General features: G+C 54.5%; 1 protein-coding gene across 26 annotated transcripts in view; it reads right to left on the reverse strand.

The window, feature by feature from the left end:
- Positions 1-25,204, reverse strand: part of NRXN2 (neurexin 2) — a 340,672-nt gene that overhangs the window by 32,063 nt on the left and 283,405 nt on the right. For 19 of the 26 annotated variants that reach the window (XM_050958842.1, XM_050958853.1, XM_050958848.1 and 16 more), the window contains 2 exons: positions 20,026-20,115; positions 1,949-2,271 (listed from right to left, as the gene is read on the reverse strand). In XM_050958842.1, the coding sequence (XP_050814799.1) occupies positions 1,949-2,271; positions 20,026-20,115 (413 nt within the window). The remainder of the gene's footprint in view (positions 1-1,948; positions 2,272-20,025; positions 20,116-25,204) is intronic. The other 7 variants (XM_050958851.1, XM_050958850.1, XM_050958867.1 and 4 more) reach the window with 1 other exon arrangement.

Raw genomic sequence — 25,204 nt, forward strand, 5'->3', positions numbered from 1 at the left:
TGAAGCCTATGTGTTTCCCCAGTATTTTGCATGGCTCCCCAATGGGGAAGAAAGGACTACTGCTCTCAGGGCAGGCTGGCAGACATAGGTATGAATGTCACCTTGCTGTCTGAGCCTGAATGAGTCACAACAACCCCAAATCAATGGCAAATCCAAGAAGAGAATGGCAAACCTGATCACCAGGCCAATGCCACCTAGAGCAGCCAAAGACCCAGAGGGAGATGGATTTCTCCACCTCTCAGCAGGGAAGTTGAGCAGAGACCCCATCTGGAGAAGAAAGGACTGGAAGGGGAGCTGGAGGAGAAGAGCTGGCTGCTGGAGAAAGCTGGCAGCTCCCACCTGGGAACAGACCGAGGCGCGCAGACAGACATACAGAGCCTGACCCCGGGGCCGGGTACGAGGCTGAGCAGAATGGACAGTGCTTTAACCTTCAGCTCTCTGTGCTAAGTCATGGGCTGCCTCTGCTGGCACCACATGACTAATAAACCGACTGCCCTGGGGATGCTGCTCGAGGGTCACTGGAAATGCCGGCTGAGGGGCATCAGTCCTGAGGGGTGGCCAAGGCCCTGCCAGGAGCCGTCTCAGCTGGACTCGCTGGGCAGAGCTCAGGGGGAAGCAGGAGGGCTGGACCCCACAGGGTGAGTTTCAGCTGGCGGGAGGCCTTGTGGCCTGCCCTAGAGGAAGAGTGAGAGCCCTGGGGTCTGGCATTTCCTCCAAGAGACTGTTCCAAAGCCGGGGGCACAGCCCCAAGGCTGTGGATCTTTGACAAGGGGGGCACTCAGAGACCAGGCAGCGGGACAGCAGGACAGCAGAGCAGCAAGCCCTGCAACTGTGCCAGGACAGGAGACTAGACCCCACAGGCATCCCCTGGCATCTCACTGGTCCCCTGCCTTACCTGGGAGTTGCCAGCTCTTGAGGAGCGCAGGGGATGGGGATACAGGATAGGAAAACCAGCCCCACCCAGCCCCCTTGCTTCTTGCCTGACTCCCAAAATCCTCATATAGCCCTCCTGGTTACCAGACCTCCCCCCATCTTCCCATCTCCCCTCCCCTGAGTACAAGTCCCCTCACTCCTTCTCATCTCCCCTTCCCCAGGTAACCAGACCCCCCCCATACTTTCCCATCTCCCCTGCCCTGGGTACCAGACCTTCCCCACTTTCCCATCTCCCTTCCCCCGGGTACCAGACCCCGCCACTTTCCCACCTCCCTTCTCCCGAGTACCAGACCCCCTCATCTTCCCATCTCCCATCCCCCAAGTACCAGACCCCCTCCACACATTCCCATCTCCCTTCCCCGGGTACCTGACCTCTCCCCATCTTCCCATCTCCCCTCCCCCAGGTGCCAGACCCCTCACTTTCCCATCTCCCTTCCCTGGGTACCAGACCCTCCCACCTTCCCATCTCCCCTCCCCCACATCACCAGACTCCTCCTTACCTTCCCATCTCCCTTTCCCTGGCTACCAGACCCCGCCACACTTTCCCATCTCCCTTCCCTGGGTACCAGACCCCCTCCACATTCCCATCTCCCTTCCCCCGAATACCAGACCCCCACCTCCCCATCTCCCTTCCCTCGAGTACCAGACCCCCACACCTTCCCATCTCCCTTCCCTGGGTACCAGACCCCTGCCACCTTCCCATCTCCCTTTCCTGGATACCAGACCCCTGCCACCTTCCCATCTCCCTTTCCTGGGTACCAGACCTCCCCACCTTCCCATCTCCCTTTCCTGGGTACCAGACCCTCTCACCTTCCCATCTCCCTTCCCCCAGGTACCAGACCCCCTCACCTTCCCATCTCCCCTGCCCCTGGTACCAGACGCCCCCCTTTCCATCTCCCTTCCCCCGAGTACCAGATCCCCTGTCTCAATTTCTTATCTCCCCTCCTCTGGGTACCAGACTCCCCCTCACCTTCCTCTCTCCGCTCCCCCTCCTTGGTTCCTTCCCCCCACTCACCTGGGTGATGCTGTCACGCATGGTGGGAGAGCGGCCACGCCGCGTAGTGGTGGTGGCCATGGTGGTGGTGGTCTCCATGATGGTGGTGGACATGTCGGCCAGCAGGGTGGTGGCAGTGGTCTCAGTTGTCATGACGGAGGGCACCTCACCCACCAACCGGAGGTTCCCCTCCACCCACACGTTGGGGTCACTCTCGGCCGCCAGGGACAGCACCTTGAGCCCGTTGTAGTAGAGCCCCGAGATCTGGCCCTGGAAGGGGCGGCCCTGATCCCGGCCTCCGATCTTGATGGCGGCCTGGCTGTTAAATATTGTCAGCTGTCGACCTGCCAAGACGGGGTGCAGAGGAGTCAGGGTGGGGAAGGGAGAAAGGGGAGGGATGAGGCCCATGAGGGGAAGGAGGAATGGAGTCACATGGTGGGGGTGGAAGGGAGGGAAGAATAAACAGAGAAAGAAAGATCCTGAGTGAATGGCGGGCCGGGAGAGAAGCAGAGCTCAGCCAGCCAGGGGCTGCAGAAGGCAGGGGTCCCCATGACAGCCCCCCAGCCACTGCCTTGACTGGGGGCCACAGCAATGCCCCTGCCCCACAGTCTCACTTCCTCCTCCCACTTCACTCCTTGCCAGTCACCCACCCCTGCACTGGCTCCTAATGCACCTGCACATGGCTTCGGGCTGTCACATGCCCCTCCCTCTACCCCCAACCACCCATCTTCTTCCATCCCCTCCATCCAACCCCCTCTTCCCCAGCCACATCCCTTCTTCCATCCCCGCCACCCCCTTCCATGCAATTCTCTCCTTCCCTCCATCCCCAACCACACCCCTTCTTCCATCCCCGCCACCCCCTTCCATGCAATTCCCTCCTTCCCTCCATCCCCAACCACACCCCTTCTTCCATCCCCGCCACCCCCTTCCATGCAATTCCCTCCTTCCCTCCATCCCCAACCACACCCCTTCTTCCATTCCCGTCACCCCCTTCCATGCAATTCCCTCCTTCCCTCCATCCCCAACCACACCCCTTCTTCCATTCCCGTCACCCCCTTCCATGCAATTCCCTCCTTCCCTCCATCCCCAACCACACCCCTTCTTCCATCCCCGCCACCCTCTTCCATGCAATTCCCTCCTTCCCTCCATCCCCAACCACACCCCTTCTTCCATCCCCGCCACCCCCTTCCATGCAATTCCCTCCTTCCCTCCATCCCCAACCACACCCCTTCTTCCATTCCCGTCACCCCCTTCCATGCAATTCCCTCCTTCCCTCCATCCCCAACCACACCCCTTCTTCCATTCCCGTCACCCCCTTCCATGCAATTCCCTCCTTCCCTCCATCCCCAACCACACCCCTTCTTCCATCCCCGCCACCCCCTTCCATGCAATTCCCTCCTTCCCTCCATCCCCAACCACACCCCTTCTTCCATTCCCGTCACCCCCTTCCATGCAATTCCCTCCTTCCCTCCATCCCCAACCACACCCCTTCTTCCATTCCCGTCACCCCCTTCCATGCAATTCCCTCCTTCCCTCCATCCCCAACCACACCCCTTCTTCCATCCCCGCCACCCTCTTCCATGCAATTCCCTCCTTCCCTCCATCCCCAACCACACCCCTTCTTCCATGCCCTCAAATCCCTCCACGCCTCTCCCTCCACTCCCTTCCATCCATCCAACCCCTGCCTTCCCTCCAATCCCCTCCTTCCCTCCACCCCAACCACACACCCCTTCTTCCGTCCCCTCCATCCATCTCCTCCTTCCATCCCTCCTCCATCTGCCCAACTACCCCTTCCATCTATCCACCTCCAATCACCACTTACCTCCCTCCATCCCCCATTGATCCACCCCCCATCCTCTCCCACCATTATCCCTCCACACCCTCCATGTATCCGTCCCCAGACACATCCTTCCATCCCCCAACCCAACCCCCCCACCTCTCCATCCACACCTCCCCGCCCCTCCATCTGCCCCCATATCCCTCCATCTCCCACACCTCCACTCATCCAACATCCCTGAACACCCCTCCATCTATACCCCCACACTCTGCATCTATCCACTCCCATTCCATCATCCATCCACCTCCTCCATCCCTATTCCTGCTCCACCCATTCATCCCCATACTCACTCATCTATCTATCTACCTTCCCTCCCAAACTGCCCCCCTTTCCCTTCCAGACCCTTGGGACCCATTTCTGCATTCACAGCCCCTGCATGGAACAGAGACAGTGAGCGGAGGAGCAGCGAGAGACATGCAGGCACAGAGAGGCGCTGGGCACAACCCAGACATTTGAATTGTTAGATGCCCTCTGGCTGATAATGGGATATGGGGCCCTTCCCCTCTAGGGGGAGCCAACTCCAATCTGGCCCCACTGCAGGAGATGGAATGGGGGAATGACTGGCTCATGGGGGTGGGGAATGGGACAGGAGGCCCTTCCCCTCTCAGGGTGCAGGCTCTGGTCTGGCCAGTTAATGGGGATGGAGTGTGTGCGGTGAAGGGGCAGTGTTGGGGCATCAGCTGGCTGGCCAAGGAGTTCACAGCATCAGAGCTGTGCAGCCTCTCCTCTCCCCACGTCAGACAGAAGGCTGCAGTGCAGCTGCCCATGCTGAGGGGGAAGAAGCCAGATGCACCTGCCCACCTAGGAGACTGTGGGGAGGGCATGTGTGTGGGGAGGGGCTGGAGAGGGGTGAGTGTCTATGGGGGGATGGGTGGGGGAGGGGTACATGTCTATGGTGGGAGGGGCTCGGGAGGTGAGTGTGGGGAGGGGCTGGAGAGAGGTGTGTGTCTATGGGGGGATGGGCTGGGGAGAGGTTTGGGAGTGGCTGGAGAGGGGTACATGTCTATGGGGGGAGGAGATGGGAAGGTGTATGTGGGGAGGGGCCTTCGAGGGGTAGGTGACTATGGGGGAGGGGCCAGGGAGGTATGTGTGGGGAGGGGTACATGTTTATGAGGGGGAGAGGCTGCAGAGGTGTGTGTGGGGAGGGGCTGGAGAGGGGTACGTGTCTATGGGGGAGAGGCCGGGGAGGTGTGCGTGGGAAGGAGATGGGGAGGGGTACAAGTGTATGTGGGAGGGACTGGGAAGGTGTGTGTGGGGAGGGGTTGGGGAGGGGTATGTGTCTATGGGGAGAGGGGCTGCGGAGGTGTGTCTGAGGAGGGGCTGGAGAGGGGTACGTGTCTATGGGGGAGAGGCTGGGGAGGTGTGCGTGGAAGGAGATGGGGAGGGGTACAAGTGTATGTGGGAGGGACTGGGGAGGTGTGTGTGGGGAGGGGTTGGGGAGGGGTATGTGTCTATGGGGAGAGGGGCTGTGGAGGTGTGTGTGAGGAGGGGCATGTGTCTATGGGGAAGAGCCCGGGGAGGTGTGCGTGGGAAGGAGATGGGGAGGGGTACAAGTGTATGTGGGAGGGACTGGGGAGGTGTGTGTGGGGAGGGGTTGGGGAGGGGTATGTGTCTATGGGGAGAGGGGCTGTGGAGGTGTGTGTGAGGAGGGGCATGTGTCTATGGGGGAGAGCCCGGGGAGGTGTGCGTGGGAAGGAGATGGGGAGGGGTACAAGTGTATGTGGGAGGGACTGGGGAGGTGTGTGTGAGGAGGGGCTGGAGAGGGGTACGTGGTTATGGGGGGGACAGGCTGGGGAAGTGTTTGTGGGGAGGAACTGTGAGAGCCGAAGGTGTTTATGGTGTAGGGGCTGGTGAGGTGTGTGGAGGGAAGGGCTGGAGAGGGGTATGTATCTATGGGAGGAGGGGCTGGTGAGGAGTATTTGTCTATGAGGGGCAGTGACTGGGGAGGTGTGTGTGGGGATGGGCTGGTGAGATGTACGTGTCTACGGGGGCCAGGTATGTGGAGAGAGGCTGGTGAGGGGTGAGTATGAGGGAAGGGGCTGGAGAGGGGTATGTGAGGAGGGACTAGAGAGGGGTATGTGTCTACAGGGGTGGGGGTGGGGCTGGGGAGGTGTGTGTGAGGAGGGGCTGGGGAAGAGTATGTGTCTATGAGGGGGAAGGGCTGGGGAAGTGTGTGTGGGGAGGGACTTGTGAGGGGTATGTGTCTAAAAGGGGGAGGGGCTGGTGAGCTTTGTGTGGGGAAGGACTGGACAGGGGTACATGTCTATGGGGGGACGGGGTGAGGAGCTGTGTGTGGGGAGGAGCTGAAGAGGGGTATGTGTGTATGGGGGAGGGGCCAGGGAAGTGTGTGTGGGGAAGGGATGGAGAGGGGTACGTATGTAAGTGGGAGGGACTGGGGAGGTGTGTGTGGGGAGGGTATGGGAAGGCATGTGTCTATGTATGGAGAGGGGCTGGCAAGGGGTCCACGTCTGTGAGGGGGAGGGGCTAGGGAGGTGTGTGTGGGGAGCGGCTGGACAGTGGTATGTGTCTATGGGGAGGGGCTGGGGAGGTGTGTTTGGGGAAGGGCTAGGGGGGTACGTGTCTATGGGGATAGGGGCTGGGGAGGTGTGTGTGTGGAGGAGGTGGAGAGGGGTATGTGTCTATGGGGGAGGGGCTGGGGAGGTGTGTGGGTGGAAGGGCTGGAGAGGGGTATGTGTCTATGGGGGAGGGGCTGGGGAGGTGTGTGGGTGGAGGGGCTGGAGAGGGGTATGTGTGTATGTGGGAGGGAATGGGGAAGTGTGTATAGGGAGTGGTTGGAGAAGGGTATGTGTCTATGGGAGAGGGGCTGCGGAGGTGTGTGTGGGGAGGGGCTGGAGGGGGTATGTGTCTATGAGGGGAAGGGCTGGGCAAGTGTTCATGGGGAAGAACTGGGGAACGGAAGGTGTCTATGGTGTAGGGGCTGATGAGGTGTGTGGGGAGAAGGGCTGGAGAGGGGTATGTATCTATGGGGGGAGGGGCTAGTTGGGGGTACGTGTCTATGGGGGCCAGGTGTGTGGAGAGAGGCTGGTGAGGGGTATGTGAGGAGGGGATGTGTCTATGGGGGTGGGGAGGTGTGTGTGAGGAGGGGATGGAGAGAAGTATGTGTCTATGAGGGGGAAGGGCTGGGGAAGTGTGTGTGGGGAGGGGCTAGAGAAGGGTATGTGCGTATGGGGTGAGGAGCTAGGGAGCTGTGTGTGGGGAGGAGCTGGAGAGGGGTATGTGTGTATGGGGGAGGGGCCAGGGAGGTGTGTGTGGGGAGGAGATGGGAAGGAGTATGTGTGTAAGTGGGAGGGCCTGGGGAGGGGAAAGTGTCTATGGGGTAGGGGCTGGTGAGCTGTGTGTGGGGAATGGCTGAGGAGGGGTATATGTTTATGGGAGGAGTGGCTGGTGAGGTGTGCGTGGGGAGGGACTGGAGAGGGGTACATGTCTGTAAGTGGGCAGGGCTTGTGAGCTGTGTGTTGGGAAGGACTGGAGAGAGGTATGTGTTTAGGGGGAGGGCTGTGTGGGGAGGGGCTGGTGAAGGGTATGTGTTCATGGGGGAGGGGAGTATGAGGAGAGGCTGGTGAGGGGTTTGTGTCTCTGTGGGGGAAGAGCTGAGGAAGTGTTCGTGGGGAGGGGCTGGGCCCGTGGGGTGTGGGGATGCAGAGATGGCTGGAGGAGCAAGTGGGACGCATGAGCGTAAATGGGATCTGGGCCAGGTTGCCCACACTGGGCTGTTACAGGCAGGTGCTAGCTGGGATGTGTTTTGGGGGCTGGGGTGGGGGGGAGCACCACCAGCTGATCTAAATCTGGGGGCCGCATGCGGGGACCGAAGCAGTGCCATCAAATTGATCTGCCTTCCAACCTGCCCCTGCCCCTCCCTCTCATTAGCCACGTCCCAGCTGCCATCCAGGTGGCGCAGAGCAGTTTAGAAGGCAAATCCTGGCCAACTCTCCACCCCCCCCCCCCAAAGATGCCTTTTAAAAAAAGAGAGGAGAGGAGGATTGTTAAAGGGACCTTCTGTTGTGAGCAAAACCGACTCCAGATGGCTCTTACTGAACCGTTATCAGCTGGTTAACGCTCTGACTTTACAACAGCTTTGGCTTTGGATGAATACTCTGGAAATCGGCAGGTTTTTAACCCTCTGAGTTTCAGCTTCTTGGGTTTTTTTAGAAAACAGGATTATTTTTGTTTTAATTTTCTTTTGCTTGTGGTTAAGAAATCGGCACCCAACTGCCCGGACTCCTGTCAGTCATTTGTTTTTCCCTGAGTTGGGGGGGGGGGGTTTAGCGCGTTAATTAGTTTTCACTCTCGTTAGATGGATTTTTTGTTTGTTTGCTGCTTATTTAAAGAGCTTATTTGTTATGTGGTTTATTTGCCACCTGGATTTTTTTAAGGGCCTACACCCGGATGCGTGTATACACACACAATACTGCCCTGTGTTAAATTTGTCTTGAATTCCTTCCCCGCACTCAAACCCCTTGTGATTGCTCTGCTGGGAGGTGTGAGGCCTGGCAAAGTTGCGAGGCTTGTGAAGGCTGAGGGTTAACAAACTCATGCCGCTTGCAAACAGAGCCTCACCAAAATTGTCACTCTTGTAAACACTGATGATCACCAACCTCAGGACGCTTCTGAAAAGGGGAAGCATCAGCTCATCTGTGAGGCATGAGACCCTTGTGGCAAATGCACATTTGTTGGGGCTTAGCTTAAATCCAGCTGACTTGCCAGCAGGAGAAGGGTTTGTTTGTGTGTGTGTGTCTCAGGGGAATGAGCAAGCAGCCTAATGGAGCAGCTGGTGCTACCACACTGGCTGAAAAGCCTCCAGGGAAGCATTATTCTGAGGCAGACCTGCTTGCTTCTCTGCTATCCTCCATCTCTTCCTGTGTTTTAACCCTCAGGGACGCTGGTACAGACGATCTGTCCTGAGATGCTTGCTCCTTATCCCGCATGGGCAGTGCCCCTGTGCCCAGCGACCCAGCCTGACATCCCAAACATCAGCAGTGCCGAAAGTCAGGCCTCCGAGGAAGTGGGGCAGGGGCTCACCAGAGTGGGGTCTCCCCTCTCAGTCAGGGCTGATGACAGAAGTTCAAGTGGCAAGCCGTGAAGCTGAACAGTGGATCGATCCCTGATTGGAATCAGCCACCACAAACTGGGGCATTTCTCCCAATCTCTGGGCTCTTGGTTTGAGCATGGGTTGGGGCTGCACAGCTGGGTTCAGGCTGCAGCAGCAGGGCCACCCAAGGCACAGGCCAGAAATCAAGAGCAGGAAGTTAGTGTTGTCTGATTTAATCTTAGTCCCAGAAAAGGGTGGCCTGGGGGAACTAGGCTGCCCACAAAGGTGTCTCCCCACAAACCGACAGGCAGGGGGCATAGAGCACTGCTCCCAGGGGAGAGGGCTGGTCTCCTCCTAGTGCCTTTCTCCTGGTAGTGCTGAGACCAAAGCCCACCCCAGGGTTTGCACTGCCAGACTGGGCTCTGGTTAGTGCGGCAAGTTGAAAGGCTGGGCCTAATGTGAGTGCAGCAGGCACCAGGCCGGGACAAGGTTGCGGATGCCTTGGTGCTGAAGGGGTAGTTGAACTGCTGGCTAGGAGTGTGTGTGGGGAGACATGGGTCAGCCAGATGAATCGACTAGTGAATGAGATAATAGATAAACAGAGAGGTGTGTATGAGGGATGGATGGATGGATGGTTGCATGTAAGGACAGATGAATGAATGGGGATGTGTGGGGATGGATGGAGGTGTATGTGGGGACAGAAGGAAGGAAGTGTGTGTGTGGGGACAGAGGGATGGATGGGAGGGTTGGCGTGCGGACAGATGAAAGGAAGGAAGTGTGTGGAGACAGATGGAAGGGTGTGTGTGAGGATGAAGGGATAGATGGGGGCGTGAGGAAGGACGGAAGGAAGGGAGTGGGGGGGACAGATGGATGGATGGGGGTATGTGGGTTTGGAGGGATGGATGGGGGTGTGTGGGGATGGATGGATGGAAGGGGATGTATGGGGATAGAAGGATGTGTGCGTGGACAGATTAATGAATGTGTGTGGGGAGGAGAGGGGGGTGTGGGGATGGAAGGAAGGAAAGGTGTGTGTGGGGATGGATGGGCACCTGGGGGGACGGATGGATGGATGGGGGTGTTCTGGAATGGAAGAGTGTGTGGGGGGGAACGGAAGGAAGGAAGGGGGTGTGAGGACAGATGGATGGGTGTGTGGGGGGATGGATGGATGGTGGTGTGTGGGGATGCAAGAAAGGAAGGGGGTATGGGATATGGATGGATGGAGTGTGTGAGGATGGAAGGAAGGAAGGGTGTGTGTGGGGGGAAAGAAGGAAGGTGGTGTGGGGGCTGGATAGATGGATGGGGGTGTGTGGGGATGGACTGATGGATGGGCATGTGTGGAGGATGGATGGGTGGAAGGGGGTGTGGAGACTGAAAGAAGGGTGTGTAGGGACAGATGGCAGTGTGTGAGGATGGAAGGAAGAAAGAAGGGGGGTGCAGGGACAAATGGAGAGATGGATGGGGTGTGTGGAGATGGAAGGAAGGAAGGGGGTGTGGGGACGGATGAATGGGTGTGTGTGGGAGGGACAGATGGATGGAAGGGGGGTGGGGACGGATGAATGGGTGTGTGTGGGAGGGACAGATGGATGGAAGGGGGTGTGGGGATGGATGAATGGAAGGGGGCATGTTGGTATGGATGGGTGGAAGAGTGTGTGGAGATAGATGGAGGAATGGGGTGTGTGAGGATGGAAGGAAGGAAGGGGGTGTGGGGACGAATGGATGGATGGGGGTGTGTGGGGATGGATGGAGTGTGAGGATGGACGGAAGAAAGGAAGAGGGTGTGGGGGATGGATGTGTGTGTGGGTATGGAAGAAAGGAAGGGGGTGTGGGAGATGGAGTGATGGATGTGTGTGGGGATGGAGGGATGGAAGGGGGTGTGGGGATGAATGGATGGAAGGGGGTGCATGGGGACGGACGGACGGGGGTCTTTTGGTATGTATGGATGGGGTGTGGGGACAGAATAAAGGAAGGGGGTGTGCTTGACGGACGGAATAAAGGAAGGGGGCGTGGAGGATGGATGGTGGTGTGTGGAGATGTAAGAAAGGAAGGGGGTATGGGATATGGATGGATGGGGTGTGTAGGATGGAAGGAAGGAAGGATGTGGGGGGACGAATTGATGGATGGGTGTGTGTATGGGAATGGAAGGAAGGAAGGTGTTATGGGGGCTGGAAAGATGGGTGGGGGTGTATGGGGATGGATGGATGGAAGGAAGGAGGTGTGGGGATGGATTGATGGATGGGTGTGGGGGGGATGGATTGGTCGAAGGGTGTGTGGGGACAGATGGATAGATGGGAGTGTGTAAGGATGGAAGGAAGAAAAGGGGTGTGTGGACGAATGGATGGATGGGTGTGTGTGTGTGGGATAGAAAGATGGATGGAGTGTGTGGGGATGGAAGGAAGGGGTTGTGGGGATGAATGGATGAATGGGGTGTGTGGGGACGGAAGGAAGGAAGGGGATGTGGGGATGGATGAATGGGGGTCTATTGGTATGGATGGATGGCATGTGGGGATGGACGGATGGGGGTGTGGGGATGGACGGAAGAAAGGAAGGGGCTGTGGGGGATGGAAGGAAGGAAGGGTGGGTGTGGGGACAGATGGATCGGTGTGTGTGGAGATGGACAGATGTGTGTGGGGGGGGAAGGGGGGATGGAAGGAAAGAAGGCAGTGTGGGGGCCAGATAGATGGATGGGGGTGTGTGGGGATGGAAGGAAGGAAGGGGGATGTGGAGATGGATTGATGGACGGGTGTGTGTGGGGGATGGATGGATGGAAGGGTATGTGGGGACAGATGGAGGGATGGGGATGTGGGGGGGATGGAGAGATGGATGGGGGATGTGGGGATAGATGGGTGTGTGTGTGTGTGGGACAGATGGATGGAAGGGGGTGTGGGGACAGATGGATGGAAGGGGGTGTGTGGGGACAGATGGATGGGAGTCTGTTGGTATGGATGGATGGGGTTTGGGGATGGATGGATGGGAGTGTGGGGATGGACAGAAGAAAGGAAGGGGGTGTGGAGGATGGATGGATGGGGGTGTGGGGGGATGGAAGAAAGGGAGGGAGGTGGGGGATGGATGGATGAATGGGAGTGTGGGGGGATGGATGGGTGGGAGTGTGTGGGGATGGAGGGATGTATGTGGGGACAGAAGGAAGGAAGGGAGTGTGGGGGGATGGATGGATAGATGGGGGTGTGGGGATGGAAGAAAGGAAGGGGTGTGGGAGACGGAGGGCTGGATGTGTGTGGGGATGGAGAGATGAGGGTGTGTGAGGATGGAAGGAAGGAAGGGGGCGTGGGGGACAGACAGATGGGGGTGTGCAAGGATGGAAGAAAGGAAGGGGGGTGTGTGGATGGAAAGAAGGGAGTGTGGGGAGGAATGGATGGATGGGGGCGTGTGGGTGGATGAAGAGATGGATAGTGGTGTGTGGGGATGGAAGGAAGGGGGTGTAGGGGATGGATGGATGGATTAGGGGGGTGTGGAAATGGAAGAAAGGAAGGAGTGTGGGGGACGGATGGATGGGGGTGTGCAGGAAAGGAAGGAAGGGTGTGTGTGGGGATGGGAGGAAGGAAAGGGGAGTGTTGGACAGATGGATGGATAGGGGTGTGCAGGGATGGAAGGAAGGGGCTGTAGGGGACGGATGGATGGATTGGGGGGTGTGGGAATGGAAGAAAGGAAGGAGTGTGGGGGACGGATGGATGGGGGTGTGCAGAAAAGGAAGGAAGGGTGTGCGTGGGCATGGAAGGAAGGAAAGGGGAGTGTTGGACAGATGGATGGATGGGGGTGTGCAGGGATAGAAGGAAGGGGGTGTAGGAGACGGATGGATGGATTGGTGGGGTGTGCAGGAAAGGAAGGAAAGGGGTGTGGGGGACAGATGGATGGGGGTGTGGGGAAGGAAGGAAGGGGGAATGTTGGATGGATGGATGGCGGTGTCCAGGAAAGAAAGGAAGTGGATGTGCGGGGACGGATGGAAGGAAGAGGGTGTAGGGGATGGATGGATTGGGGGTGTGGGGAAGGAAGGAAGTGGGTGTGCAGGGACGGATGGTAGGAAGGCGGTGTGGGGGACGGATGGATGGAAGTGGATGTGCAGGGACAGATGGAAGGAAGGCGGTGTGGGGGAAGGATGGATGGATGGGGGTGTGCAGGGACAGATGGAAGGAAGGCAGTGTAGGGGACGGATGGATGGATGGGGGTGTGCAGGGATGGAAGGAAGGGGGTGTAGGGGACGGATGGAAGGAAGGCGGTGTGGGAGACGGATGGATGGAAGTGGATGTGCAGGGACAGATGGAAGGAAAGCGGTGTGGGGGAAGGATGGATGGATGGGGGTGTGCAGGGACAGATGGAAGGAAGGCGGTGTAGGGGACGGATGGATGGATGGGGGTGTGCAGGGATGGAAGGAGGGGGTGTAGGGGACGGATGGATGGGGGCGTGTGGAAGGAAGGAAGTGGGTGTGCAGGGACGGATGGAAGGAAGGCGGTGTGGGGGACGGATGGATGGAAGTGGATGTGCAGGGACAGATGGAAGGAAAGCGGTTTGGGGGAAGGATGGATGGATGGGGGTGTGCAGGGACAGATGGAAGGAAGGTGGTGTAGGGGACGGATGGATGGATGGGGGTGTGCAGGGATGGAAGGAGGGGGTGTAGGGGACGGATGGATGGGGGCGTGTGGAAGGAAGGAAGTGGGTGTGCAGGGACGGATGGAACGAAGGTGGTGTGGGGGACGGATGGATGGAAGGGGGTGTGCAGGGACAGATGGAAGGAAAGCTGTGTGGGGAACGGATGGATGGATGGAGTGTGCGGGGATGGAAGGAAGGGGGTGTAGGGGACGGATGGATGGGGGTTGTGGGGGACGGATGGATGGATTGGGTGTGTGTGGGGGAAAGGAAGGAAGGAGGTGTGGGGGACGCATGGATGGGGGTGTATGGGAAAGGAAGGAAGGGGGTGTAGGGGATGCATGGATGGGCGTGTGTGTGGGGGCTGGACAGCTGAAGATAGAAAAGCCATTGCAGGTGTTGCGTGCACTGCAGGAGTTGCCAGCACCCCTCTGCCTGGCAAAGCTCCCTCAAAGTTGGTGGCTTCTGCGCCCCTCCTCGATGTTCAGCAGTGCCAGAAGCAGCCTCCCATGAGCCCTTGGGCTGAACCAACAGGAGAAGGGCGTGGATGACATGCAGATCTCAAGCCTGGACAGTCTGGAGCTTTCAGGGATGAGGTTTGGAGCCAGTTCTGACCTGAGCTGGCCGGGTCGGTGCTGCCCCTGGGTGTCCAAATGGACCCATGCTAATCTTAAAAGGAGGAATAGCTGGCAGGGAAGGAGGCACATCCCTTCTCCACATGAGGGTTGTCTGACTGCGTTATAACAGGCTGGGCTCTTCCCAAGGGGTGAGCAGCTTGGGACCCTGTTATGAGAGTGCCCTGAGAGATGCCTGTACTTATGCAGCTAGTTAATGTGCCAGTAGGTGGTGCTCAAGAACCCACTGCACTGTTCATGTTGCCGAGCGATTGAAGTTGTTCTAAGTGGGTGTCAGAAGGAAGAGGGTCGTTGCTTTCATGTAGCTGAGCGAGGGCCCACTCAAGGGCCACGTGTGCTCTTCTTCCACAGGAATGCCAAGCTCCACTGCAGCACTTTCAAAGTGTGTTACATTTTACAGATGGGGAAACCAAGGAACAGAAAGGCAGACTTCCCAAAGTTGCCTAGCAGCAGAGCCAGGAATAGAACCCAGGTGTCCTGAACACCAGTTCTGTGCTCTCCACCAGGCCACAGCCAGGGTGGGAGCCCAAGAAGACACTTGGTTAATGGGATGCCTAGCTGCTCCAGGCTTCATGACTCATCTCTTGGCTGGCAGGTTAGAGGATCAAACAGCTGGCTGGGAAGGGACAGAGTGTTTGGGAGCTCAGTGATTTTTTACGGGAGGATCAGAGCATGTTACTCTACCCTTCCAGATCCAGCACCAAAACAAAGGGACAATATTTAAAAACAGCAGGATTTTCCATCCTACAAAACGATGTGAGATTTTGACTATTTTTGCCATCCTGTGTCAGACCAAAAAGCCAAAATTTTCATCTTTTCCCAGAATGAAATACCCTCAAAGTTGCTTACAATGGCACTCAACAAGCTGGTTGACAAAATGGTGTTTGGCTGAGCTACTCCAGGGAGCAGGTGATCAGCCCTGATCCAGAGGAAATTTTCCACATTCAGAGCCAACCCTGAAAGATGCTGCTGCCCCTGTTGTTCGAACGGGGCATAGATGGGGGTGTGTGAGGATGTGCCAATCTAGGGCAAACTCCTTTTCCTAACACCCACCCACGCTCGCAGTGAGGCCAGGTGACTGCCAGCCCCTACCTGATTGATCTTTAAATCTCTGGCCCCTCCAGTGCAGCCAGTTAGAGCTTTAACCCTTTGAGCACTGCTGCTGAGTCTTACAAGTAGGCATGGCAGGACACTGCGACAGCATGGCAGGTGATGACCTACTTCATGGCCACCCCTCACTGGCCCCTGAAAGCCAGCCAAAGTCTTGAATGTTGGGAGCCTGACTCAAGGGGCTTCTCCAAAATAGCTCAAAGCCCATTGGGGGAGCGGGGAGAAATCGGACTCCTTTATTTCAGATCTAAAGGAGATCTAAGCTTTGGAAGAATCCTGCTCTGATTTGTGGGTGCCAATCCCTTGGAAATCCAGCCCCAGGATGGTTGGGAAGCTGCGATCCACTTCCATCACAAGGCTGTTCAATGCTTAAAGAGCTCGCAAAGTCTCCTGCTGCAGGGACCATCTGCAAATGCAGGAGGCACCCGAAACCTGTGGCAGCTTTTGAACCTTGGGGACCTTGTGTTTGTGAGATGGCCTTTTCAAATTCACCCGGTCCCCAGCACACGTCACAAAATCTCTTACACTCAGTCATCAAAGGGCTAAAGTGACACTGTTGGTTAGATCCCCTCCTGAGAGATAGCTCTCAGCTGTGGCGTTTTCAGCCAAGATGATTGAGACACTTGATTCCCATTCGTTTAGAGGGGAATCTGAATGTCTCCACACCTCGGGCATCTTTGCAATGCTCAGCGTTGGTGTTAAAAATAAACTCAAGCTAAAAACAAAACAAAACAAAAAAACTTGCTGGAGTATTTAGGGGATAATTATTATTTTTGAAGGATTCCACTGCAAACAGTGGGCTCAATTTGTCTTTCGCTTACACTAGTATAAAAGGGTATTAGATCTCAGCTGCGACAACTCTCAGAATAGTATCATAGCTGGTGTTTTTCCTGAAAGCCTCAGCTCCAGGAATCATGGGATTAGGTGAGAATGTCTGTTCTCTTAAAAAAAAAAGTTTTAACACTTCCTGTTTTATTTATTATCTAGTTTCCCTCCACAGATCTCAAAATGTTTTACAAAGGAGAGTCTTATCCCCATTTTACAGAAGGGGAAACTGAGGCACAGCAGGCCAGTGGCAGAACTGGGAGGTGACCCCAGACGCCCTGAGTCCCAGTCCAGTGCTCTGCCCAGTAGGACACACTGCCTTGTTGCTGGAAAATGTGAGTCCTAGAGACTCAAAATGCAGAAGGCAAAAGAAGAATCATCCCAGATTTCTCCTTTTAAAAAATGTGATGATTTCTAAGCCAATCTCATGATTTCTGACTCCACCCTAAGCTGGCAATACTGCATTTTGGCATCACAATAAGCAGCCAGATTTTGAAAAGAACTGAGAACACTGGACTCAGATTGGGAGCTCTATGAGGCAGGGACTGTCTCTTGGCTGTGTGTTTGTACACTGCCTAGTGCAGTGGCCTCCTGGTCCATGACCAGGGGCTCTTAGGTGCTACAGCAGTACAAATATTTCATAGGTTGATGGCTTTCAAGGCCAGAAAAGGACCATTAGATCATCTCTGCTGCCTTGTCTAACACAGGCAGAGAATGTCACCAAGCTAACCCTGCAAAATCCCAATCACTTGGGTTTAACTAAAGCATCTTCCAGAGAGGCAGCCATCCTGCCTTGAGGCGTTTTTTAAAATGGTTAATTGCCCACCCTGGTCAAAATGTGCGTCTTGTTTCTCAGTGGAATGTGTCTGGCTTTAAAAGTACCCAGGATTTTCTCCCAGTAAACCATAACCAAGTCACCTCTTCCTCTTCTTTTGGATCAGCTAAACAGATCGAGCTCTTAAAATCTCTCACTCTCCAGCATATTTTCCTCCACCCACATATAATTTTTGCTGCTCTTCTCTGCGCCCTCTTCACTTTTGCCATTATCTTTTGTCAAAGGAGGGCACCAGAACCGGACACAGGATTCCTGATCACTGCAAACAAAGTCAATGGCATTTCACTTGTGTAAATGAGAGGAAAACTGGGCCCAAGTTAACAAAAGATAACCCAGTGATCTGACTCTGTTGCTCTTTCCTAACCCCAGCTCTTTCTTAGCCCTGAAGGTGAAAGTCACTAAAAACAATAGTGAAACTAACTAGAGATGCAGGCTTGAAACTGACCAGTCTCATTTCATTGACTGAAGTGCCAAGTAAAAAAAAGTTAACCGTAGGGCATCAATGATGAAATCAGATATAAGAACTATAGCTCCCCGCTCCCCCTGGCAAGAGTTAAGAATGTGCTGCAGAAGTGTCAAGTATCAGAGGGGGTAGCCGTGTTAGTCTGGATCTGCAAAAGCAGCAAAGTATCCTATGGCACCTTATAGACTAACAGACGTTTTGGAGCATGAGCTTTCGTGGGTGAATACCCACTTCCTCAGATGCACGCATGGTATTCACCCACGAAAGCTCATGCTCCAATATGTCTGTTAGTCTATAAGGTGCCACAGGATTCTCTGCTGCAGAAGTGGGAGATTTAATCTTTTCTTTAGACACTATAGTGTCCATTTAAGCACAGATCTGATGAACCCCTCTTGCCTGATTTCTTTTTAAAAACAACCCATCCCAAAGGCTTTTAAAATAATAATAAAAAAAGTGTGGTTTAGTCCTAAAGGGTGAAATTCACCCTTGCTCATGCATCACTTAAATCCAATTGAGTGGAGCAGAAGTCTTATGCTGGATTTCTGCACCAGGGGGAATTTTGCTCACAAAGCAACTCGAATTGGCAGAAGTTTCCATTCCACTTGGACTGGTACCTCAGCTGGTGTAAACTGCCATAGATCTATTTACATCAGCTGAGGCTCAGAGTTTAAAACTTGATAAGTTCTTCCAGACTCAGATCTCTTGGGGTGGGGTGGGGTGTTCATCTCATTTTAATGTGTTGCAAGTGTCTGTGTATGTGTGTGGCAGGGGGACAAGGTAAGAGAGAGACTTTTTAAAATCAGTTTAAAATTCCAAATATAATCCAGATGAAGGTAAGAAATTTAGCATCCAAAGTGGAAAATCAACACATAAAAGCCCATACTACTCAAAGGGTTAAATCTTGTTTTGCTATTTTTTTGGTTCATCCAGGTGTATATAGATATATAAATCTCTCAGTTTTTGTATTAAATAAATTAACTTGTTAAAGTCCCTTTAACTGATTTTTTTTTGGTTGTTGGTTGTTTAAACAATCAAGTTACAGACATTAAAAGATACATTTAGATGCTTATCCCAGTTAGAAAAACGTGCTAAGAATTGGTTATTAAAAGACATTTTGAATTTATCGGTTTAAAATACATTACAAGACTGGTTTAGCGTTCGGTTTGTGTTAAAAGCATATTATTAGCTGGTTAAAAGAATATTTAAAATTACTTTTTTTGTTTTGCTTTTTCCCCAACTGAGTTTAAGCATTAAAGGTACAGAGCTCAGCCCGGAGAGAGAACAGGGTGTGACCCCATGCTATGAAAAGTCGAGTCAGTTACAAAGCTGGTGAAAAAATACCCAGAGTTCTAGGAAAGGATTCTGGCTGTTTGAAGATACAGGGTGAAATGCTGGCTCCATAAAAGTCAACAGCAAAATGCCCTTCACTGTCTCTCTAGCCAAGACAGATGGTGTAGTCTAGTGGGTAGGACACAAGAGTGGGACCTTGGACTTCTGGGTTCTATTCCTGGCTCTGGCTCTGCTGCTGACTGTGGGCAAGCCTCTGAGCCTCTGATTCCCATTAGCCTACTTAGAGTGTAAGTCTTTGGGAGAGGGAGTATGTGTCCTGCAGCACCCGGCACAATAGGGACCTGATCTCAGTCAAGTCCTCCAGAAGCCAGTGAAAAATAATAACTCTCAATAATATCTGTCATTCCTGACCCCTGCATTGTAGGTTGGAGAACCTCCCTGTATTGCACTCCCACAATTCTGTGGGAGAAATAGCAAACCCTCTCTGTCACCCATACAGCACCCCTCTCTGAGTCAGGCTCCATCTGTTTGCTGATCTGCAGTATTTATTCTTCTGCAACTCACAACTGCCTGGAATCCTGAAGTGCTATGTTTGCTTAAAATAATCTGTATCAATGAATCCCACAGGCTAATCTCACCAACCTCCTCCAGGAGTCGTGAGTCCCACAAGTTAATCTCACTCACCTCCTCCATGAGCGGAGAGTCCCACAGGCTAACCCCACCACCCTCCTCCAGGAGTGAAGAGTCCCACAGGCTAACCCCACCAGCCTCCTCCAGGAGCAGTGAGTCTCACAGGCTAACTCTGCTGACCCCCTGCAGGAATTGTGAGTCTCACATGCTCATCTCACTCACCTCCTCCAGGAGTGGAGAGTCCCACAGGCTAACCCCACCACCCTCCTCCAGGAGTGGAGAGTCCCACAGGCTAACCCCACCACCCTCCTCCAGGAGCGGAGAGTCCCACAGGCTAACCCCACCACCCTCCTCCAGGAGCGGAGAGTCCCACAGGCTAACCCCACCACCCTCCTCCAGGAGCGGAGAGTCCCACAGGCTAACCCCACCACCCTCCTCCAGGAGCGGAGAGTCCCACAGGCTAACCCCACCACCCTCCTCCAGGAGCGGAGAGTCCCACAGGCTAACCCCAGTCTCCCTTCATCTATAGAAAACTAATAATGTTACATAAATCTGTAACCCAAACCCAAGTTACCTAGAGCTGGGGAAAGGATGGGCTGCATCTGTCACAACCAACCGAGCCATATAAAGTTCTCGGTGACCAATGAAATCATGCATCCACTCTCTTTTACCATCCAAATCCCACCACCAATTTTTAACTAAGCTACCAGGACAAGATGCTTTCTAAAGAGGAGGTGGAGGAGAGGGTTGGGACGGCAGCGGGAGAGCTCTGCACCTTTAAATCTTTTTTTATTTATTAACCGCAATTAATTATCGTTAATTACCTTTGTCGAGTAGCCACTCATCTACTACTCGACCGAGCCGATACGGAATTCTCTGCCTAGCAATCGCCAGCCGCTCATTATCACTGTTCCCTTTAAAGAGTTTAGAGAAGAGATTTGCAGACCGTTAAAAGAAAAATAAATAAATAAAAAGATAAAATCAAATAAGAGAGAGAGAGAGACATATAACACCATCTGGAAGGTCAAAGGTCAGAGGTTAGCATGTTTAGAGAGGTCAAATAGTGGTTAAGCGTTGAATCAAAATTAACTGGCTGCGGGGGTGTTGGTTGATAGTTTAGTCGATTTAGGTAGCACAGACAGCTATTTACACAGTTTAGTAGAGTTTAGATGTTAGGTGCGCGGCTGGATGTTAAACGGATTTATGCAACATTTAGGAGGAGAAAGCTCCGGTGCAGTTTGGGGTTTAAAACTGACTTTTATCAACCTTTAGTCCCTGCCAAATCAGATCAAATCTCGAAAACAGCGACACACGGCCTGTTGCCACCTTGGAGAAAAGACACGTTTCCTGTGCACCAGTTTCCCTTTCTAGCGTCAATTGCCAAGCTTCTCTGCACGATTCCCCCCGTGCCCTCCCCCTGCTGCAAAAAGCACACAAACAAGGTCACATTCGCCCCCCCGCCCCATCCCATTTCACATTTGTCTCTGAAAACCTGGCTGGCAAAATCCAGAAATGTTCCCAAAAGGCCCTAGAAGCTGGGTAGGCCTCCCTGTTTTGTTTCAGTGAAGAAGAGAGGGGGGTCTCTCTCAGGCCTGCATTAGCAGGGAGGGTGTTTGTGCAGCAGCTGCACCCAGCGCAACTGGGCCCTTGATCCCAAATGCCTGTTAGGTGCTACCAGAGGGGAAGCTCAGTGTTCGTACAGCACCCAGAATAACGGGGCCCCTGACCTCAGCCAAGCCTTTGACTGGAATAGAAATGCTCCTCGTGTCTCGTCCTCTATGCTTTACAAATGAGCTGGTTAGCGAATTCCCAGGGCGACTGGGCTCTGGAACTGGCATCACACACAAACTACAGGTTAGGAGTAAAGGAAGCTGCTGTGTTACTGCCATAGATGAGGCCAAGGGACAGGAGAGCTCAGCTGTGGGTAACACACCTGCCCTTTGCTGCTGATTGCGATTTCCCGTTGGCTCAGCTGGCAGGAGGAGGTGCCTTTGCAGGAGAGAATCTGTGGTGATGGTCAGGGTCTGTGCAGTGCCTGGTTAAATGGGTGGGCTCTCTGCACTGCCTGGCACAATGGGGCCCTGGTCACAGTCTGGGTCTGTGCAGCACCTGGCGCAATGTGGCGCTGATCTCAGTCTGGGTCTGTGCAGCGCCTGGCGCAACGTTGGCCCCAATCTCAGTCGGGGTCTCTAGGTACTACTGGGATGAAATCAAATAATTGTACAGGTGGGACTGACCACAGAGCAATTATGGGGCAGATTTTCTAATGAGCTCATTGTAAGCCCCTGGTCTGTGCCTGATTTGCAGAGCCTGTGAGTCTGTTACAGTCCAGCAAGGGAGCCCTGGGTTTTTAGCTCAATCTGTAGAGACTGCAGCTGGTTTGATCTCTGGTCTCGGCACTGAGCAGGCTCCAGAGCTCCAAAGAACTTGGCATGCTGGGAACTGATCCCTGGGGGAAATCAGGCCATTAATTGCCACAGCAGAAGCAGCTATGAAATCTGGTCCCAGTTGTGCATGACAAGTGAGGGCCTCAGTGATTTGCCCCAGATCACACAGGGAGTCTGTGGTGGAGGCAGGAATGGAACCCAGGAGCCCTGGGCTTTCTGGAAAATCTGGTCTTGTTTGACTTGCTTAAGATCACATAGGGGATCTGTGGTGGAGTGGAACCCAGCTGTCCTGAGTCCCAGCACCATACCTCCAAAGGCACCTTTCTTGGTGCGAGTGACATGGCAGAGATGCTTGGGCTGTTCCTCTGTGTTTAGGGGAGGAGAGGCAGCACTGGCAGAGACATGAAGGTCACAGTGACATCCCCCCCGCTGTGCCTGTGCACAGAGGTAACAACCCTTTAGTAATGAGGAAGCTGCTGGGGATGGGGTGGGGTTAGGTTGGGTGGAGCATCCCTGCTGGGCTCCTGTTGTGCACTGGCTGTGCTGGGTGGCGTGTGGGAGTGGGTAGGAAGGAACAGGCTGTTAGACCCCGTCTGGAGGATGAGGGGGAGGTGCTAAAGTAGGAAGCCTGTAGGAATCGGTAGGAGCCAGGATTCCCAGGTTCTCTCCTCAGCTCCGGGAGAGAGGTGGAATCTAGTGGTTGGAGAAGCTAGGTTCCTCTCTGTGAGGGGAAGGGATGCAGAAACCCCTCCCATGAGCTCTCTCCTCTGAGGTCTCCCCACCCTCACCTCTCTATTCAGGATGCCATTTGGCCCCCTAATTAGGAGCGATCGGGGACTTTTTATGCTGTCATTAGTGCCTGTATTAACGAGGCGATTAACATCTTTAATTAAAACCACACCATCCCTGGGAAGTGACCTGGGTCGCTAATCAGCAGCCAACACTCCAGCAAGCTGGGGGGATTGCCATTGGAGCCACATGCATGTGGGCTTGCTAAATGGGAGAGTGCTGGTGTACATGGGAATTGCAGGTGTGTGCATCACATGTCCTGTCTATATATCAGGTACTTACAAACTACATATGTGTGTGTCACTCTCTACATATCAGGACATGCCTGGGGCTGGTGTAATCATGTGGATGTTGGTGTACACACAAACTATACATATGTGTATTGCAATGCTGTTGAGCTCCAGGTGCTGGGAGTGGGGGGTGCCTGGATTCCTGAACCCAACCCCCACCAGCCTTTATCATTCTCTGGGCTGTTCTCTAGCTAGCAGTTCAGGGTCATTACATCACACACACCTCCCAATGCCAGCTTCTGTATGGGCCATGTAGGTCCGGGGGCTCTGAAACCAGCCCCCTACCCAGCCTTCCCCCACTGCAGGGCACCCAGCTGAGTGGCATGGCACAGCACAGCCAGGCAGAAAAGCCAGCTCTGGTATTTTGGTGTCCACTGACATTTCCCCCAAACGGGCCTTGGGGCTACAGACAGTCCGTGACTAGTGGCTTGGGTGAGCAGTGGGGTGGGGGAGGGAGGGAAGAGAAGGCATTAACAGGAAGAGATACCCAGATGCTATGGTGATGGGTGCCATATAAGGATGGATGGAGGAGAAGACGGTGTGGACGGAGATGGATGGAGGGGTGTGGACAGGGATGGATGCAGGACTGTGGATGGGGATGGATGGAGGGGTATGGGTGGGGATGGGTGGAGAAGACGGTGTGGATGGGAATGGATGGAGGGTATGTGGGGGAGAAGATGGTGTGGATGGGGATGGATGGAGGGTAGTGAATGGGGATGGATGGAGAGGTATGTGGGAGAGAAGATGGTGCGGATGGGGATGGACGGAGGGGTGTGGAAGGAGATGGATGGACAAGAAGATGGTGTGGATGGAGATGGATGGAGGGGTGTGGAAAGAGATGGATGGAGGAAAAGATGGTGGGCATTGAATGGGGATGGATGGAGGGATACATGGGGGAGAAGAAAGTGTGGATGGGGACAGATGGAGGGGTGCAGATGGGAATGGATGGAGGAGAAGATGGTGTGGATGGGGGTGGATGGAGAGCAGTGAATGGGGATGGATGGAGGGGTATGTGGGAGAGAAGATGGAGCAGATAGGGACAGATGGAGGGGTGTGGAAGCAGATGGATGGAGGAGAAGATGGTGTGGATGGGGATGGATGGAGGGGTGCAGATGGGGATGGATGGAAGAGAAGAACATGTGGATGGGGATGGATGGAGGGGTGTGGATGGGGATGGATGGAAGAGAAGAACATGTGGATGGGGATGGATGGAGGGGTGTGGATGGGGATGGATGGAAGAGAAGAACATGTGGATGGGGATGGATGGAGGGGTGTGGATGGGGATGGATGGAGGGGTACATGGGAGAGAAGATGGTGCAGATGGGGATGGATGGATGGAGAAGAACAACATGTGGATGGGGATGGATGGAGGGGTACGTGGGAGAGAAGATGGTATGGATGGGAATGGATGGAGAGGTGTGGAAGGAGATGGATGGAGGAGAAGACAGTGTGGATGGGGATAGATGGAGGGCAGTGAATGAGGATGGATGGAGGGGCACCTGGGGGAGATGGTGCGGACGGGGATGGATAGATAAAGGGGTAGGTGGGGGAGAAGATGGTGTGGACAGGGATGGATGCAGGACTGTGGAGGGGGATCGATGTAAGGACAGCGAGAGAGCACACTGAGAAGGGAGAAGGAGATTGAACAGTTGTGTGGAGTGGAATCTTATGAGTCCATGTACGGAGTGTGCACAGCGTGTGAGGGGACTGTGCAAGATGTCTCCATGTGCGCACATAAGTGTGGAAGACACCAGTGTGCCGGGGGTGTGCCTGAATATGCAAGTTGCCAGTGTGAGCTATCTGGCTTGGCATAGGACTGGCTGGGAAGAGGCAGCCCAGGGGTGGGGTAGGCAGGGAGATCAGGGAAGGGGGCATGATTGTGGCAGGTGGGACGTGTCTCACTGCACATCACTGCCAGCCTCCTGCTAGTAGAAATTGCTGTTGTGTCAGGGACAATCCAGCATGTGCATGACGTGCTCCTCATGATTACCCACACCACACTCTGATGATTACTCACAATTCTGCCTGCCAAGCATGGCCCGATGGGTGCTGGGGAATGGCTAGTCCAGGGTGGCATCCCCGTTCCATTCGGCAGAAGGAGCGCATGCTAGTGTGTGGTTGTGGGAGATACCTATGTGCACAAGTGTGTATTACAAGTTTCAGTGTGCGTGAGGCATCTGTCCCAGTGCTGGGGCCTATTCCACGTGCAGTTCTCTGCTGTTGTGTGTTGTGGGGATGGCTCTGGGCACCTGCCTACGTGTACATGTGTGTGTTTGGAGACCTGTGTACATCTGTCTTTGCATGTCTGTGTTTGTGCACAAACTTGTGTGTGTTTGCATGTGTCTTTGCAAACCTGTGTGTGGGGGTGCAGATGTGCATTCACATTTCTGGCTCTGTGTGTGTATGTGTGTGTGTGTGTGTGCTCACATGCATGTGAATGTGAGAGAGAGAATGGGTGTGCATGTACATTCATCTCCAGCCCCGAATGGATTTGTGGGCAGTGGTGGCCAGGACTGGATCCCTGCCTTGTCCCTCTC

The sequence above is a fragment of the Gopherus flavomarginatus genome, chromosome 6, assembly GCF_025201925.1.
Source record: "Gopherus flavomarginatus isolate rGopFla2 chromosome 6, rGopFla2.mat.asm, whole genome shotgun sequence".
Taxonomy (NCBI): Eukaryota; Metazoa; Chordata; order Testudines; family Testudinidae; genus Gopherus; species Gopherus flavomarginatus.